A 20,892-nucleotide genomic window follows, 5' to 3' on the forward strand; every position below is an offset into this window, starting at 1 on the left:
ACGAGCCAAACCGTATTTCAGTATGGGAAAACTGAGAGAACAATCTTCAGGAACGACACCCATGCTCATGTTCAATATACATAGCCCATTTCTTACATAGACAATCTAATCGTACTGAAATTAAATCAGAAATGTACTAAAGCAAAAACAAATCTGCTGTTATACGACAAAATGGCTTAGTGCCAAATAGGAACAAAGTCTTGCACAAGGCCAAAATGGTGACGTGACGTAGTTATATACAAAAGAAATATACGTATACGAATGTAGAGAAGAAAGTGATAATGTTCACGTGTAAAATGCTAGTCATTTAAAGTAAATTTTGGCAGAATTATTCAAATGTTTTGTTTGCATTTTATTCAGAGTACTAATAACTGTGTCCTCGTGTATATTTCTAGCTGCAATTGATTTGTTGAGGACGACGACACTGTGACGACACGTTTGAGTTATTGTACCTTTTAAAATCTTTTCTAAAATTTTTAGAATATTATGTGAAATTAACTGAAGACGGTGGGCGGATACTTGCATCGTGCGGTCCACGTAGCTTATGAACGCAGATTGTGGAGGAACACTATAATTGTGGTGGCGATCATGATCAGTGAGGGATTGAGGAAGAAGAAGAAACATTGATTGACTGACTCGCCATTCGAGAAACGCGGTTCCGAACCCCGCTGACGTTCGACTATTGTGGTGAGCTGGTGGAGCCCACCTGATACAAGCAATTAGCTTAGTTCGTTCGTTCGTTTCAGACGAAAGACGTCCACTGCTGGACAAAGGCCTCCCCCAGGGATTTCCACAAAGACCTGTCCTGCGCCGCTCGCATCCAGGCACCTCCCGCGACCTTCACCAGATCGTCGGTCCACCCAGTGGGAGGCCTGCCCCAGCCTTTAGCTTAGTACGAGGGGCTAACGGTATTATTAGTATTAACTTACAACAAAAGTACGTACCTCAGAATCATAAAAAAATGTTGTCTTCTTCATCAATATGCAAATCCTCTTTCTTCCATGATCGCCCTGACTGCCTTTGGGTCTGGCCACAGCAGCATCAGTAATGTTGACCCTGTAAAACATTTTCTGTACTAATACGGGATTATTCCCACCTCTCATTCCTACCGCTGCAACTCCTGTGTAGCCAGCATCTACAGCTTGACCGCCAATAAACCCAAGCAGTGAGGGACAAGTTTGTCCCGGGGGAAAGTTAAACTGTCTTTGGACCCGCAACGAAATTAATCAGAAGAACATAGGAGGAGTTCGAAGTTATGGTTCGACTTCCCTCCAGTTTAGAGTAGTAGTTATACTTAAAGTAATGTAACTATGGAATAAGTAGTATAGTAAACAATAATTATTATAGTTATTATTTTTAAAAGTGTTACTAAACCTCGAATAGCTAATTTCTTTGAAATTGACGCCTGACATTATTACTATTATTACCAATTTATTACAGGAAAATAATCGATCTATGCATTTTTCCTATAATACTGTTTTGCGTATGATTGCTATTATTAAGTAGTCGTAACTTTTCTTTATTTAATGCTAACTCAAATGATGAAGACCACGAAGATGAAGCTTGCTCTGCAGAAGTACAAAAATTTCGGTCGATACACCAACACACATCAGCGACTATAGAATGAAGCTTAAAACTAGTTTCAATTCAAGCATAGGTTGAGGCTTTTGATTGGTAGAGTCAATATTAGTTCAATCAAAGGACATGCATGTCATAATAAATGAATTAATCGAGGTTTGCTCGTGTTTTGTAAAACAGATGTTGTCAAAAGGATTTGAAAAATTACTGCCTGTAGTATAGTTCTAGCGCTTCAATCAATGACTGAGGTATGTAAGAGGCACGAGAGGGTGTTTTTGGGATGTCAAACGTCAGCGAGACTTCAAATGTGCTTCCGATTTTTATGCTCTGTCACTTCTAAATATATCAATGACAACCCTCCCGTGCTGCTCCTATAAAAAAAATCTATAGAAAAACAAGAGTGCCCAACACTTCTCTACCTTTCCATTTCCACAGAAGCGGAGCGGAGCGAAGATGTGCAATTAAAAGAATCTGCTTGGTTATTTAAAAAACTTCTCTGCTCCGCTCTGCACCGCTCCGCTTTGGTGTAAACCATACCTTAAGCGCTAGAACTAACTATACTAAAAAGGTTGTTTTGCCTGTGGTTTCATAGCTTCTTACCTGCAGTGATGAGTGTGTTGGCGAAGAACAGCGGCAGGCAGTGTTCGCGCATGGCCAGGCCCATGACGTTGGCGCCGACCGCTGCGCCCGACCGCCCCGCCATGTACAGAGTGCAAAGGGCCAAGGCTCTAGGTTAAGAAATAAGGCAGTTTGAGTGGTTTGAGAACGTAGATAAGAAAAACCACTTATCATTATGGCTTTAGGTAATATTTTAAACACCAAAATTTCAACACTCTAACCTGAACGAAAAGTTTGGCGCCCACCGCCGCGCCTGACCGCCCCGCCATGTATAAATTGCAGAGGGCCTGGCTCTACATTGGAAAATAAAGTAAAAAAAAAAAACTCTGGCATATGTAGATAAGAGCAAAAAACATTATCTATTTATTTATTTCTTTAAAACTTATATGCGCATATAACACAGCACATTAACTACTACATATTGAATAAGAAATGATAGGTAGAATCAGTATTAGTGGACTCAGACAAGACAAATTAACAGAGCATTACCTACATGGGTAGGTAAAGGACTTGTAAAATCAGTATTTGCGTACGAAAACAAGACAAAATAACATAAGGTTTTTAGGTAACTTATAATGATGATTTTGGGGTTATTTCCACTCCTTATAAATACAATCCAAGTTGACCAAATGAAACTTTACACGGCACACGGCACGGCATGGCATGGCATAAAGAATCATTACTTATCAGCTAATTATTGGATGTAGGTAATGACAAGGAGTTCAATGAAATCTCCCACTTTTTATTCTATCGCTAGTGGCGCCACTCTCTACTTCTTCTGAAGACCATCGGTCTAACGACCAGCCTTCGTATCTCACCTCACACTGGTAGGGAACACCTCCACAGCAATGGCAGCGAGCACAGAGGCTGCGCAGCCGCAGCACAGGCCGACGATGAACAACGTGATGGCGACTATCGGCTGGGGAAGCACGCTGGACGCTGCCAGCATTAGCGAGCAGACTGCCAGCACTGAACCTGGGGATTTAAACAAATAGGTATGGTCCAGGTCCTAGACCATACCTAATAGGTATATATACCAGATAGGTATTACCTATCCTAGACTCTAGGATGTTCGTCGGGACAGGCCTCGCTACACGGGCTCACACTTATGCTCAGCGAGACGGAGATGGTGTATTTTTAGTGGGTAGGCCCCTCCCTTCTGGAGCGGAGAACCCCACATAACCCGTCGCCTGACCACAGTGGCGGGTGTGCATCTCAATGTATTTTTACCACCCAAAGGATGCTCGTGATCATCCACAACTTATGTTGTAAGTACAGTTAGGACCAACGCCAACATAAAGTTAAATGCGACGATCAACGATCGCCATGTCCTTTGCAATGTACCTACCTCATCAATGCGATTTTTCCTAAGTTATTACGCAATTTAAAGAAAACAGTCAAGAAGAAAACTCCAGTTGGTTGATTTGATAAACTTTACACTACATCCAATTAATGGTTGAAAATTGGGACTCTGTCGACCCTAGAATATCAGATTCGACCCCAGGAGGTTAAAACAAAGTTTGGAAAACGCTCTGAGTCATATTATACCTCTGTGACCCTAAAATTTACTAAAAAGTTACAGATTGATTAATAAAATAATTGAGCGTGCGGGTAAATAAATAAGTAAATAAGGATTAAGACGATGAATATTGATACATTCAAATGAAAGTAATCAAGGACCACGTGTGGATTACTCGACCGATTATCATAGAAATGTATATGCTTACAAATATCTTCTGGATATTTTAATTGTAGAGTCCAGTAATTTACTATTTACATACGTCTAATGAGATTAGCAGTTCTTCTCGTAATTACGACAACCTTTTATGAACAACATAATGTAGTATTATTTTTGATTCTAAATATAGTAAAATGCATGCACAATAGTAAAATATTGCAGAGCATGTGAATAGAAGCCTAAATTAGTGTAACACTTGAGTGAGATAATAAATTATTTATATTTGCAGAGACATCTTCAAGCAATTTCATGACACTGCTAATGGATTTAATCAACTTGTTTTCCTGCAGTAAGTACTTGTATTGTGATTAATGAATGAACGCTTCGGTATTGAAGACTGAAAAATTTAATTGAAATATGAAAACATTAGGAAAATAAAATAATATTTCGCCGAGGGTAGAGCAAAATATTGAGTTACTGACAGAATTTATGAATAGAAAATAATGACCAAGGATTGGCCTATGTAGAAGAAATGTAAGGTACAGCATTCAAGGCAGTAACATTTTATTTGCACAAAAAAAATAAGTAGTCAGATGTTTCTCGAATTAAAACTGCAAATTCTGAGTTTTGACTGTACATTCATTCTGTGACAGACCAATGTAAAGGCAGACGAAGCCACGGGCAAAAGCTATTAAGCTATAAAGGTCAGTACAGTAACAGTAGGTCGACCAAAGATGTACCGGCTAATCCTGTCGGCCCCCCATTAAGTGGTGTGTTGGGTCCCGCCGCGTTGGGCGGTACATCCGCGGGAGGCGCCTTGGTAGTTCCTAGTACCCAAGGCGCCGACCACTATGCTGCAGAGGGAACACCCCAGGTTTTTAGTGGGTTTGAGCCCCACAGAACCTGCCGTCCCCCGGCGGTAGGAATGGATAGGCCATTTTCCTGGGTAAAAAAAAGGTCAACCAAAGGTCTGGTGAAGGTCGCGGGAAGTACCTGGGTGCGGACAGTGCAGTCGTTGTGGAAACATTTGAAAGAGGCCTTTGTCTAGCAGTGGACGTCATTTGGCTGAAACGAACTAACGAAATAAACTTACAGTAGATGCAAATCTTGTTGCGTGTGCGCATGATGTAGCCGATAGCGACGTAGGTGGTGGCGCAGATCACGCCCATGGCGATCGACACCGGGAACACTAGGGGGTTGATAGTCTTCCGCTTGCAGGTGCGTTGTGTGGACACCTGAAAACATCACCAGTTGTAGTCATGATGCTACTACATGAAGCTAGGGACTGGAATTCGCTGCCTGCTGCTGTCTTTCCTGAACACTATATTGCGGGCTTTTTTAAGGCGATAGTGAATAGGCACTTACAGGGCAGATAATGTACCATCCTAGACTGCATCTCACTTAACACCAACCAGGTGCGATTGCGGTCAAATATCTGCTTTGTCTTACATAAAAAAAAAACAATATAATGTGAGTTTTGAGAAATGCACTTCAGTTCGCTTCTGAAAAGGACTAACGAAAATTGGAGAAACAAGGTATCGAAATGAGATGCTCGATGCTTAGAGACGTTGAACAAAAAACTATCGAAGAAAGAAGCTATCGCACTCTGAAGGTTTCAGTGTAAAGTCGTCGATGTATCAATTTTCGAAGTCACATAGAGCTATATAAATTTTGACCGTGAAGAAGTCTGAGGATGCTCGTGTATTTCATGTAAATTCATAGCATCGCTTCGGGGGAATGGACAATTAAATTAACTTAGGGCTAGTATTAAATCATCAAATAAATCGAACCAACCGCTGCGGCTTTTTGCTTTGCCACCATGACGTCACACATGCTGACAGACTTGTGCACGTTGAACAGCATCTCGTTCAGGATGTTGGGCATCCAAGTGTAGAGCCCGCTGGATCTGAAGCAAATCATGACTTCAGCCAAGGGACGTCCACTCTTGGTCAATCATAATCCACAACGACCGGTCCTGTGCTACCCGCACTCAGGAAATACCTCATTATTTTGTGGACTTCTTAATGCCTTCGCACAGCATCAAACCATGAAGCGTATGCCCACCATTCGTGGACAGCTTGAAAAAGTAATTATCTACAGCTTCAAGTTGTGTACGGACGGAAGCAGTTGTGACTGCTCGGGCGGTTTCGTCTGCAGTTNTGCCAAAATCACTAACTATGAAATAAATAGAAAGATAAACATAAATATACTACACTCCACTACTTAACTGATCTCTAATTACTAGATAATTTATAAAAAACGCAAAAGCAAAAATTGAGACAACCGCCTAGCTTGACGTTTCCCGCGCTTTCAACTTTTTTTCTTTATTATGACAAATACAAAATGAGGTTCTTATTTTTTAAACTATTTTAGAGAAAAGAAAGAAAGTGTCATTGCTTAAAAAAGGAATAGCTTTGAATTTCAGAATTATTTTTTATGTTTGTCCGTGTTTAGTGGCCAGTATCAAATTAAAAGGAATTTCAGATCGTTAATAATTAACTTTTTTTAAAAATAAAACCGACTTCAAATGCGTGAACACAAAAAAAAAAAACTAAAAATTAAAAACATTGCGTATAAAAAAGTTCATCCCCAATTTTCCACCCTTGGGGGTGAAATATTTTCTTCAAATTCGCATGAAACCACCCTTTTGATAATACCTATTCAACAAAAAAATAATCGTTCAAATTTATTTATAATCGGCGGAGATATTGCGTATAAAAAAGTCCATCCCCAATTTTCCACCCTTGGGGGTTGTTTTTTCTATTATTAAATTTAAATGGGACCACCCTTGAGGTATTACCTATACGCCGAAAAAAGATTAGTTCAAATCGGTTCATAATTGGCGGAGTTATCGCGTAACAAACATAGAAAAAAAACATACGGGTCGAATTGAGAACCTCCTCCTTTTTTGAAGTCGGTTGAAAAATAATAATTATCAATGGATTTGTTATTCTTATCAATTTTTCTCACACTTCTCTGAATGGAATCAATACAAAGGATACATTTATAGCTTACGAGAAAGGAAGAATGCTATTTAACTTCATAATAATAATGTCTATAATTTTTTTAATCCAATCTACTGTTAACAGTTTAATCACTCAATACACGTTTGACAGATTAATGGTGGAAAGCTCTTACGAAATTACAAATATAGCTTCCTTATTATTGGTTACTTCCTTGCTTTAATTCGTTCGGCCATCACTTTCTAAATGTTAACAAGCTTTGAATGTTAGATACTGGCCCTTTAGATCAGCAATAATGTGTTCGATAACGTTTAAACTAAATAAAAATGAAACAGTTCTAAAGCCACTATCTTGAATTAAAAATTATGCAATTTAAGAGGTGTTTTTATTGAATGGCGAAAATATCTACCAGATGCGCAATTGTTTTGAAATTTTCTTTTATTCAGTTTTCTTTTCTATTATGATTTTGCGTGTCTAATGGCCAGTGTCTACACTGCCAGTGTCAAATTAAACTAATAAAATGCTTTAATTTTTTTACAGGGGATAGGTAATGCAAGTTTGGTAGAGTCCCTAATTTTTATTTTATTTTTACTTTTAATCACGCCTCACTATAGAGAAAACATAACCAACGAGGTTTGTTTGTTTATTAAATACATTTCTAGTTATACTTGAATGTATTATAGAATTTCGTCATCAGGATATGTCCATAAGAACGTACGAGTGGGTGCATTGCTTGTGTGCTTGAGTCAGAAATGTTAAGTCCAAATAAAGTGCGTTCGGGGAACATTCGTGGCAGTGAGTCAGTGGGTAGCCAGAGATAAATTAGGAGCCGACAGGCGCCGACAGACTTAGTCACAGGCTCGTGTCATGACCAGGATTAAAAAATTTGGTGACATAACGCGGACTACGGGCTTTACGCACTACATTAAACTTTTTTGCTGAAACCTCTTTTCTATTTTTTTCAGGCTGGCTTTTAGGTACCTAATATATTTTTTTACAATTTTAGAATTTCTTAAATTAACTTTTGGCGTCCGTTTAAGTAAAATCATTTACTTTAGTTGTATTTTCGCAAGTTCTGTTAGAAGCTTTATGTAAATGGAAGATATTATTGCTTATTATGAAGTCCTAGATATGAATGACGCCCGTATTCACAAACGATGCTTGCGTAAGTGAAGCAGCAAATCGAACGCACAGCATTAAATCTGTGATTGGTTCATGTGTCACCCTGTGCGTCCACGTGCACTGTGAGACCTCATAGTAATATTTGTGAATACGAGCATGAATGAAGAAGAACTTTAGTTTATAGGTGAAGTTTAAATCACTTGTCTTAGAAAATACTTTTGAATCGGTCGACTTGTAAGAACCAAATAAGTCGGTTAATTAATTTGTCGAATGCAATCAAATTCAGCAAGTAGCGCGTATGCCAAGCCGCGGCATCGGTATGTGGAGATTGCACACTGAAGATCCATTTGTAAGTAAAATAGCATTCAAGTTTCTGGCACGCAACGTGTGCTGCCAATTGGTTTGCTTAGGTATATGTATTGAATTCATTTATAATGTTCAGGAAAAAGAAGTAGGTTAAAATAATACCACTTCGTTTCAATCATTTTATAGCCAAGATTGGCAGCTTGGCCGCCAATTAACTCTAACCGCTCGATATGTTGTTTTAGAAAAACATAACTAACAGCCCACACGCAACAAACCTGAAAAAAAAGTACCTATATGAAGAGTTATTGATTAATAATCATCCAAAACTAACTAACAAAGCGCAAAACCGAGGATCCTTTACCAAATTTTTTTTGCAGACGACATAATTCTGTAAGTTGCAATTCAGCGCTCATATGCAGATGCAAGTGTGAGCAGTCTCGCTCGATATCAACATGTTAGGGTACTTACTATGTGTACGGTGATGTAATTGTGTGTACGGTCAGCAAAAGTAAAATGGTAGTTATTTATTGACTTTTATGTTTTAACTAAAATAGAAAGACACGGGTCTTAACGCGACATTTATTAATGAGTTACATTATGTAATAACTACTCATGTCGTGTTTTAAGACCCGTGTCTTTCTATTTTAGTCGAAATGGAACGCGAAAGTGTAAAATTTTATGTTTTATTCGTAAGATCCTCTAACTATGGTATTACATTACGTATGCTATAAATAGGTCTACATAATACAACTTTTAAGCTTGTGGCTGTACTTTGCCTAAGAATAGTCCTATCCTACCTGTGTAGTTCAGGTTGTGTATTGCGTTGACGAACGTCAAAAGCATTCTATCATTCTACCCACAAGTGCAGCGCTGAACACGTGGGAGTGTGTGGATAAACACATTCAGTGTGCAGTGATCTGACGCTTAGTTAGGGTGGCCATATCATGGACGACTTTTTACAGGACTTTGATTAGTGAATAAATCGGATGGTTTGTGGATGAGTCAAGGATAAATCATTCTTAAACCCTTACCATAAGAACCACTTGCTTAATGCATCGATTACCTGTCACTTGTTATGCAGAATACATTGAATGTGTTATCGCAGAAACAATTGCTAAACGAAAGGGTTTCAATTTTGCCAAACACATATTTATCTACTTATTTTCATTCATTTAATGTACCAGAGCTTACGCCTTAACATTCGGCGCTATACTTTTTGCAAGTGGGTTCATTGTACATAATAACAATTATGTCATCACAATTGTAATCATTCATTATTCATCCATTATCATCAGGTATCACTCCCGGTTTGTCCCGACAATTCCGAATGCCCTTGTCACCCTAACAGTGACTCAGTGCACTTTGTGCCGCCTCCTACGCGCCCATTGATTGGAATAACCGACTGATTGTCAAATTGTTCCCATAGATTACTTAGAATCATGGCCATGAAAGTGTGGATCATGATAGAGTCTATGGTAGAGCACCCACTTACTTAACTCAATGTGAAATACCATAACGATGTTTACTTAAAGTAACTAATTCCATACATTAAAAGAGCAATCTACATGGAGTTGCTATTTTTACAATAGTATCAAAAATTAGAAACGTGAATGTGTGTTAATGAAAAGATTTACCTACATCTCGAACTGAAAAAGTGATGCAGACTTAATGATTTATTGATTAGAAACTCATGATTCAGATTAAATATCTGAACCCTGCCCGGACTAAAAGCTGTATCTACAGCTATTGATTCAGACTTTGACTCTTGGTTTTTACATTTTTACACTATCTTCCTATATTTATGAATAAACTGGGAGACGTAACATAGCGAGATAGTGCTTATCATTGACAGCTATAAGATGTTTCTAGAATTCAAGATTGTGATATCTTGATAATTTAACTTTACTGAGAAATGTAATATTTATAGCTAAGATAATGTATGTTGTAAGGTATGATAGACCCAACTAATCCAACACACATGTCATGTAGTAGATATGCACTCATGGATTTTAGTACTGTACCGATTTTGGATTGAATAATATTTTCTTTATAGTTATCTATGAGTGGTCCCAGTCGCCGGAAGAAAATAATTTAATTTTTACGCATCCGGCGACTGGGACCGCGGTCCCAGTTAATTGCGGTCCCAGTCGCTGGAAGCCTCCCACAAAGGCAGTATCTCACAAAAAGTGATAAACGATCGAGTATCGTTCGCGTAATTTTCACAAGATAAGAAGACTGTTTCATTGTCAATTTGTAACAATATAATATCGTGATTGTGATCTTGAGACAGGAGCGGATTACGGATTAAAAGCATTACATATTTTCTAAACACAAGTTCAAACTTAACCAAATATAAAATCTTTACGTAAAACTAAACACTTTCCGTGTGGAGGAACGCTATCTGTGGTCGCGATCCTCATCAGTGAGGGACCGGGGAAGAAGAAGAAACACTTTCCTGTTCTTTAGTGGCAACATTGCTTATCAAAATCAAAAAATCAAAATCAAAATCAAAAATATTTATTCAGTTTAGACCACAAGTGGCACTTATGAACGTCAATAGAAAATAATAAAAAAAGAAAAAGGTAGCCCTTATGGGGCACTTTACATGTCTCCTTATCTTTTGGGCCCTACCAGCGCTTCGAGACAAACATATGGCAAGTGCTGAGAAGAAACGCCGGAACAAACTCAGTCAATCAATCTCACAAAGAAGATTATTATGGTTTGAAGCAAAATTGAAGTACCTGCCAAATGTATAATCGTAAATGGACGATATTTTTTATTAATTTAGACAAAGTTGTCTATAATCGTAATCAAATAAACTTTTAATTTCATGAATGACAAAGATGTCAGTGAATACGTCCCCTTCGCTGCGTGGAATAACAGCAAGAACAACAATAAGTCAAACAATACTAAAGTTGGCAACAATTATCGAGAAAGTGAAGCTTTTTAGTGGCCGCTTGATAAGACGATTACAAAGAGAATATCTAGAGTACCTACATGACATAATACCTACCTGTTTCACAACTAAGCCCTATTTTGAAATGACACTCAATCTATTAACGTTTCAGAATCATTTGAATATCCAATTAATGTAGCTTTGGCTTCGTAATCGTACCTATATGTTAGATCCCAAGGTTAGATCCCATGCTATGTTTGCATAGGAAATTAAACCTATCACTTGTATAGCAACGAACAATCACCTGATTGCTTTAATGTTAGTAACGATCGATGTGTAAGAATCAAATTAGAAAACTCTACCAACCAACCCTTGCATTGAATTAACAACAATCTCGTTGCGGTAAACTGGTAGAACTGTCAAAACCGCAAAATACATAGAAATAGATACTGATTGTAAATAAGGAAATAAGAAAGCGAATACAAGCTTTTAATGGCAACCCCTTTGATTCAAACCGCAGCTTTCATGTTGCACAATGAGCTTTGTAAAAGCGACAGAACGTCAAGTAAATTAAATAACTAAAAGCTTTTCTTGAGTCAACCACCTACTGTATTGTCTTCCGACTTACATAAGCACATGCACAAGATTTCACCTCAAACCACGAGTAGCTATGGAAAGTGCATCAAAGTCAACATAATTATCAATCCACAGACGACAGTGACCTCAGAGATGCAGAAAAATAAAAGATTACAATAATACAACTTTTACAAAAACTTTTTGTTGTGGGAATCGAACACTCGACTGACCAAGAACCCGTATGAAAAGAATAGATCAACAAGCTTAAAATGAATACCCCTTTTTCGTAGACCATCAATTGTTAAACTTCAGTGAAATATAAAAAGACTATAAAATAGGACAGAAGGGATGTGATGTGATAGGGTAGTAGAGAAAAATAATAATCGTAGATCGCATCAAAAACATGTTTTTTTTAAATTGTGTCTCTGTCTACATTGCCCAAAAAAATTGCACACTGAGCAGTTGGTAACGAAAGTAAACAGGCCTTCTGTTATTCAATTAGTCATTTTATTATTTGCATAATTCATATTGATATTAATCATTATTTCCGTAAAATTATGACTTCCATCACAATCAAAATAAATCGCCTTAACGAAGCAGTCGACAAAATATTGCCTGTAAGTGACTAGAAAAATAAATATCGTAAAACATCGACGTTCAACACGCATCTGTTAGTGTGGTGGATTGCAGTGGACTGTATGCGTTTGTGTGTGTTCGAGAGCGCTGACCGGACGATGATGACTGCCGTTGAGAGCTTGCCCTTACTATGTCAGGCGTAGTAGGTGCTACTTGCAGGAATAAAACCACTATTTCACTTGCTGAGACTTCTCGCGTTTATTATTCGCTTCCTTTTCTCAGTTCTTGCTTCTTCAGATCACTTGTTGCTTGGAGCACTTGTTCTCTGAACTGAACAAAACAATACATGCCAGCTGGAGCGGTCCATTCCGTATTTATGGGGAGCGGCTATCTCCGTCCCGCTTTCACACGCTATTGCTATCCCTGTCTTCGGGAAATCCACAGATTTTGCTAATTTTCTCCAACTGGCAGGTAGNAAGGACGGTTCGATATATCCAGAGATATTTTTGGATAAATATAAATTTGATTGGCATTAAAGAATTGGGCAGTTGACACCAAAAGAATAAAATCGGAACACAACTTAAAAAAAACTAATTTGAAATGGAGTTCGTTCTCAATTTGCCTTACAATAATTCGATTTAATGTTAGTAAGGTTTTAGCAATAAATTGTTAATCAATTAAGTAGATGGAGTCTTGAGCTAGCTAGCTAGTTAAAGGTTATCTGGAAGAAATCGCTTCTTAGCAATAAGACCGCCCTAATTGTGTTTCGATTTGGCATTTTTCTTACGTGAACTCTTTCTCACTTTTCTAAGTGAAACTTTTGGTGAATAATGAAGTATAATATTCTATCCTGTAATCGGAAATATGGCCCAAAGCATGTCATAGTAGGCTTGTCCAGTGTAAGAATACTTAGCAATTAATGATCTCATTTCCATGTCTGGTGCTCTTCATTACCTGAACTAATTTAGATAAAGTTAACTCACAAGCAATTGGACTACATAAATAAAAATAGGTACCGTTATCTGAAGAATAATGGTGTTTTAATTAGTTTTAATGTGACTAGAGTTAAGCGACAGGATTTTTGGCGTCTTTGCCATACCTAATTGTTGTCGATAATGTACTATCTTTTTTTTTTTTTTATTTATTTATATGGCATACCAACAACATATATAATATTATACTCTTATTCTACCCTTAACCTGTTATAGAGCAATCATTATACGTTGGTATTCTATCAAATATTAAAGTTTTGTTCTCCTGTCATTATCTGATTCCGAATAGGTAAGGTATAGATAAAATAGGAGAAATACCTACTTCCCTTTTGGACTTATAGGGAATGTGTGATGGAGGGCATGACATAACGTAAATTGTTGATATCAAAGGACCCGACTGCTAAGTTAGGCAGACCGCAAACTATCTGGATAGCAAGGGTCTAAAAACACATGAAATAAGAAAATCACGACTGCTAGGTTTTCAAAAAGCCAATGAGAATAATTTAAACTCAATTCGAATAGCTGAAAATGATGGTCAGAAACCGTGATGATAGATAATGTAGATGAAAATGATGTTTCAGAAACTGTAATAACAGATTCTCAACTATAAAGGTACTTACAAACAGAACACCATAAACATGGAGAAGTGCGAGATGAGCACGCATCTGAGGAGTGGCGGCTTCAGCAGCTGGCCGAAGTTCTTGAACGCCTTGCAGAAGCCACGCTGGGCTAACGCGGTGGACAGGGTTATGGACTTCACCTGGCAGATAATAAGGTTGATTTACCATAATTTTCAGGAACTTTTATTGCAAAATATTTGCCAAAAAAAGTGGATCTGCAAAGCACTTCATAACAATGCTGATGAGAGTTCACGCTTTGTTTGATAAATGAGTTCTGATGCTTGATAAATGTAATTCCAAGCGTCAACCTTTCCATAACTCGTAAGTGACAACAGCCATAAATAGGGCCTGCACCAGTCAATTGATATAATTACTTTTTTATGCGGTTAAATACGTTGTTTCTCTATAGTGTTTTAAGGAGATGCCCAAGTTTAACGTCACTCACAACTTTGTTTTTAAGCGAACTAATCGAATGTATTGATTTCACATCAACTTCGAATCGAATGTAGCAAATAAATGTAAACGAGTCAGCTTTTTTTTCTTTTTTTTTGTAATAAATGTATCTTTCTTTCTTTCTTTCTTTCTTTCTTTCTTTCTTTCTTTCTTTCTTTCTTTCTTTCTTTCTTTCTTTCTTTCTTTCTTTCTTTCTTTCTTTCTTTCTTTCTTTCTTTCTTTCTTTCTTTTCATACTTGTGTCCAATACCCTATATAATAGTGGCATGCAGTAAACACAAAGGTTATGAAGAAGTCTTACTGGATAATCCTCCTTCTTCTTCTTATGGTTCCAAGCGTAGATTCTGGCTAAGACTGGGATAGCTTTGATCTCTCCTTTAACTGCGTAAAGAAACCGCGGGCTCTCAGGCAAGAACACCATGATGATCGCTGCCAGGACTCCTGGTGATGAGGAGAAGAGGTTTAGTCCTACGGGACTGTAAAGGTAATCCAAGATTTGTAGAGAAAATACGAGTATTGAACTTCTTCTGTGGTTTCTTTCGAATCGAATCAGAAATGTCCTCAGATCCGCAGGAGAACAAAAGTGACAGACATAGCCCACAGAATCGCTGAAATCAAGTGGCAATGGGCGGGGCACATAGCTCGTAGAACAGAGAGTAGAGGCAGAAAAGTTCTCGAGTGGCGACCACGAGCTGGAAGGCATAGTGTGGGCAGGTTTCCCACTAGGTGGACCGACGATCTGGTGAAGGTCGCGGGAGGTACCTGGATGTGGGTGGCGCAGGACCGGTCTTTGAGGAAAACTTTGGGGGCGGCCTTTGTCCAGCAGTGGACGGCTGAAACGAACGAACTTATTCTACGGGGATAGAACCTTCGACATCTGGCGTAGTTGATTCTAAAGAACCTGTAAGATTTGGGCTGTTTCAAATAAACTTGATCTTGTATTATCGGTTTTCCAAAAAAAAAATGCAGTACGCGTCTTCTGTCGAAAGCTGCAATTTTTTTCTCAACCTCTTAAAAATACTGTCATTTTCTTCACTGTACCTACTATAACGCCCGTATTTACAAGCGACGGTTGATTAATCGAACGCACAGCATTGAATAGGTATCACCCTGTGCGTCCACGCGCACTGTAAGACCTCATAGTAATGTTTGTGAATACGGGCATAAGTATCTTTGAAATTGTGAATATCAGTGTCACTTATTTGCTGCTAAAAGTCAAAAATCTACCAGGTGTGCACCAAGACCAGATGTACGCTCGCCATGGCACCATCTTCACATTGATTAGGGTGAACGACCAGTTGCTGGAGAGGATCAGCCACGCCATGACTGCAGTAGATGGAAAANTTCCATACTTTTGCTCGCAAGTGTATTTATTGACATAAGGTTCATTATAATCTGGGAGGAGTAAACATGTCCCCACCGGTTAGGATGATGCAGAGGTGTCACCTGGGTTCACCAATGAAGCTTATTAAAGTTCGCAATCGTGTTGCATCATATCCCGGTTGATTTATGAAATTTATTGGCATAATTGATTCATAAAAAAGTTCAGAGGAGGTTGATCGAATCTACAAAATGATGTAACCGAACTCTTTGTTCACATCACATCTTATGCTTTCGTGATTCACATTCAAGTGTGTAGGTTTTTGTCGTACCTAGAGATATTTACACAGTAAATTATGATTAATATTTATAATCTTATATCTGAAAAGAAATTTCATCCAGCCGCCTATGGCTCCAGGGAAATGGTGATTTTTGTACTTTTCCTTGTACACACTAAACTCTATTTTGAATACATTAACATTTAATTTTAAAATGGTACTGATTTCTATTGTAGAGTCGATTCTCCCTTTAAAATAAAGAGTGGTAATATTTACAACGTACTTTCCAGATGTGTTTTGGAAGCCCTCACATAATTTTAGCAGGCGCCATAGTAACTTTGTGCAGCAACAAACCGAAATAGGCTGAATTAAAGAATTTAATGAATTAAGCGACCATCGTCAGCACTCACAACAAAAGTGCCTGATTAACAGCTGTTCGGCACAAAAGACGGCTCAAACAATAAACACTCAGCACGTAACCAAAACAAACAAATTAAGTAACTATTCAAGAAAGAGTGGTGAGAATTTCGCAAAACGTGAGATAATAGTTTAAATATAGCAAAATCGTGTGACACGATATAATATGCGATGTTCATTTAATTTTTTTTTTTTTTTTTTTTATCCACAACGAGGAAGCTCTTGGCCTGTATCTCACCTGATGGTAATGTTAATAATTATTCGTTATTGACTCTTTCCCAATAGTACTAAATTTTTATCAATTACAAAAAGACATCACGAACTAAGTCTATAACTATTAATAAAAAATATTCGGAACTACGAAAAAAAATTTGAAAACATAATTATGAACACAAAATAATATTGTGGTTTCAAAAATACATAATTTAATACAAAGAGAAGCTAATTAAATAATTAACGTATTTTAATATTTATTTAATACTGCCTCATAAAAAAAGGGAAAAACGTGTAGGTACGTTTAATTTTGCGCATTTTATTCAAATGTAAATATAACTTTCTAAGAATACCTTTTAATGAATTTGTCCAGCAAGTTATGGCTATGAGTAATCACTAATCAGTGTGTAAGATAAACATTTGTATGCTTTTAACAATGTTATAAAACAAAGATTATAAATCGGTATAAATCGCTACATGAGTTTCTTTAATTTTATCAGCCTTTGGGCTTGACTCACTATATGGATTTCAGTAAGAAATACCCACAGTTTAGTATTATATTCTTAAAAAGGAATATTTTGAAATGTCTTTCATAAGAAATGTCTTAAATTGTGCATGTGTCAGTCACAAAAATACTATCGAAGAGTAGCTGAGTTGCACCACCTAACTTAGACCGTAACTATAACGATAACTGGTACTTTTTGTATGGAGTTTGACAGATTTTTGACGTTTGTCAAAGTTAAAGTAAGATGGTGCAACTCAGCCTTACAGTATTAAAACCATAGAATCTAAGGTATTAAGGGTGGATTTGATCAAACAAGAGTAAATATTAATCTCAGAATAAATCGTCAGTTTTGACATATTATTATTTCTCATAGTGAAACTGTCAATGTGCCAGTTATACCAGGAGTTATTCTCGGATAAAAGTTTGGTCGAATCGGGGCTAAGACAATAAAAAGCTGGAAATTGACAACTAAAATGATTATTATTGTTATTATTCAGTTACTTATGTGTTATTACATAATTTAATAATAGGAAAATAATAAGGACATCTACAGAATGCCATTTCTATTCGCCACAACAGGAAACAAATTGCACAAAATGTTACATAAAATCAACTCAATAACGTTTATCTAATTTCTATACTTAAATTGTGACCTATAAAGGAAGTTACTAGTCACCGGAAATCATATGATTATTTTTCTACTGGAATAAATATCATGAAAATTTTGTGAAAAGATCAATGAAAAATGCTCTTTCAGATTGAAGAGCGAGAGAGAAGTATGCATGTATATTAAAAATACCAAATGAAAGATAGAATTAAAAATACCAAATACTATTTCTCCGAAAATAAGGGCACTTAGTGCAACTGGGCTACGAGGTCAATATAAACCTATTCAGAACTTTGAAACTACCTCTACATTGTAATTGTGTCTCACATATTTGCCGATGCACACATTCAGCACATACAGGGAAGACTTTCCTGTATTTGTGTTACAAAGACTAAGGGCAAGCAGGAATGGAATCCTGAAAATGATAGCCGAGACTGGACTGGGCTCAGCCGTTTTGGTCCTTCCAAATACATTTGTCAAATCCGTATGCTTATAATTTTCAATATCATTGTTATATTATATACTCAACATCAAATAAACCGCACCTTCCGCGACGCGAACTTTAACGATTTTCTTCTGACACAATCATGCTACCCCAACAATATTGGTGTTATTTGAAAGCCCAATAAATATCCTTAAAGAAAAACACATTTAATTTCTTAGTAAATGATTAACATATACCATAAATGTGACTTGAAAAAATACCTCACTTTGGGCTCACCTCTGGGATCAATTAGACCAATTTTTATGGTTATAAAACCAAATAATGATTTCACGTGTCCTCTTTAACAGATGGATAGCAATTAAACCCAACTTAATAGTTTTATAGCCATAAAAGTTGGCTTTAGCGTAACTACCTATTTTTTGAAGAAGTGACTCTGGATCCTTCTAAAAACACATTTTTAGGGTAAAAACCTTTCCTTTAATGAAATAAAGGTTAGAACTAGGCTTTTAAATGGTACCAATATTGGTGAGAAGTGGGGATGCATACGTTTGAAAATGCTTGTCGCGGGAGGTGCGATTTATTTGACGTCGAGTGTAGTTAATCCTAGTATTACAAAATCGGATTGTTACACACCAAAACTATGAACTAAATTGTCAAGAAAAACGGAAATGGTCTTTATTAAAGTTATAAGAATATAACAGTAATTTTACCCCAAAAAGGATGGACTCATCACTACTTTATTGAACTAAAAATATAAAATCTTATATTTTATTATGGAATTTCTGAAGTAATTTTCAGCTTTTGGTCACGAATCATGACAAAGGCATAATTATTAACGTGTGTAAGACTGCAGGCAGGTCTTTGACATGCAAGTTCGCTTTATACTCGTACTTGCCACTTACAGTTAAATCGGCAATGGCAGGTCAAAAGAAGCTACATATTGTATTTTTATACAAGAAGTATTTTAAAATAGTATAATTTTCAATTAAAAAACAATTGTTTAATCATTCTGATTTCAAACAAAAACAAAGCATCAGACCATTTTCCCGAACAAAGTTCGCAAACAATAATGACAGTCACTTTCCAAATTAAAACAAAGACTTCAAATCGCAACATCTCACCGGTCTTCTCCAGTGCATCCTCGAAGGGTATTCCAGCGTCTCCCTTAACGTCTTCCGCCGTCATGTTTGCGATTAGTCGTGTCTCAGTAATCGCATTCGCGTTTAGTCGTCAACGCAGCGGACGGCCGCGCGCCTCGGCGGATACTGAATAAAAGCTCGAGCGTGGACGCGCGAGGAAGGCGCGACGCACACTGGGTTTGGTTAACGCTGAAGCATGAGATAGTGAAGACGTTTGACAGATATTACAGATGGTTTGTATGAGTCAGTAGCTCATTAAGATGCAATTAAAGTTATTTCAATTAATGAAAACAAATGACAAACAAGATTACATGTTAAATTGCTCTACATATTGTGATAATCGCGATAAGTAATGCACGATAAATGAATTTATTAAAGATAGAATGAAAATAATTTTATTTGGCAACAAAAGACAAATAATTAATAGAAAAAAGTGAAACGATAAAGTTGCGAAAAAGTAGGTACCATCTTGACAGTGTAACTGCCAAGTCACTGATTTTCAGTGGGTGCCTTATTAGTAGCGCTGGAGGAAGAATAGGAATGATAAAAGTCTAGTTCATCTTGATTTTACGTATTTTTTTGTACTTATGTACTAACTCTATATTTTTATGATGGTAAGCGTCACGCATAAAGTGATTATTGTACAAACCTAATAAGTTAAGTGCTACGAATCTAAAAACGAGTATGCGTTTAACAAGTACACAATCGTCGTACAAATACAACGTAGTATTATAATTTTATCAATTAACTTCACGTGCCTTTTCCCGAGCTGTATTCACGTGTTTACTATCGCATACCAAATACGTGAGTTTTAATAAAAAGTATACTTAAAGAATTATCGAATATAATTTAGAATATTTATTGCATTCGCTTCTTTCAGTGTGCGTTGTACGTTACACGAGCCAAACCGTATTTCAGTATGGGAAAACTGAGAGAACAATCTTCAGGAACGACACCCATGCTCATGTTCAATATACATAGCCCATTTCTTACATAGACAATCTAATCGTACTGAAATTAAATCAGAAATGTACTAAAGCAAGAACAAATCTGCTGTTATACGACAAAATGGCTTAGTGCCAAATAGGAACAAAGTCTTGCACAAGGCCAAAATGGTGACGTGACGTAGTTATATACAAAAGAAATATACGTGTACGAATGTAGAGAAGAAAGTGATAATGTTCACGTGTAAAATGCTAGTCATTTAAAGTAAATTTTGGCAGAATTATTAAAATGTTTTGTTTGCATTTTATTCAGAGTACTAATAACTGTGTCCTCGTGTATTTCTAGCTGCAATTGATTTGTTGAGGACGACGACACTGTGACGACACGTTTGAGTTATTGTACCTTTTAAAATCTTTTCTAAAATTCTTAGAATATTATGTGAAATTAACTGAAGACGGTGGGCGGATGCTTGCATCTTGCGGTCCACGTAGCATAAGAACGCAGATTGTGGCGGAACACTATAATTGTGGTGGCGATCATCATCAGTGAGGGATTGAGGAAGAAGAAGAAACATTGATTGACTGACTCGCCATTCGAGAAACGCGGGTCCGAACCCCGCTGACGTTCGACTATTGTGGTGAGCTGG

General features: G+C 37.1%; 1 protein-coding gene across 1 annotated transcript; it reads right to left on the reverse strand.

The window, feature by feature from the left end:
• Positions 1-356: 356 nt before the first annotated feature.
• Positions 357-19,347, reverse strand: LOC114349558 (uncharacterized). Its single transcript, XM_028299971.1, has 9 exons — positions 19,284-19,347; positions 15,605-15,772; positions 14,679-14,818; positions 13,926-14,065; positions 5,669-5,780; positions 4,968-5,109; positions 3,015-3,171; positions 2,179-2,306; positions 357-424 (listed from the first exon to the last, which is right to left on the reverse strand). Exons 1-9 carry the CDS (start codon positions 19,345-19,347, stop codon positions 357-359), a joined length of 1,119 nt encoding a protein of 372 aa, XP_028155772.1.
• Between the last annotated feature and the right edge of the window lie 1,545 nt (positions 19,348-20,892).

The sequence above is a fragment of the Ostrinia furnacalis genome, unplaced genomic scaffold, assembly GCF_004193835.3.
Source record: "Ostrinia furnacalis isolate ACB-3 unplaced genomic scaffold, ASM419383v2 OfSCF0694, whole genome shotgun sequence".
Taxonomy (NCBI): Eukaryota; Metazoa; Arthropoda; class Insecta; order Lepidoptera; family Crambidae; genus Ostrinia; species Ostrinia furnacalis.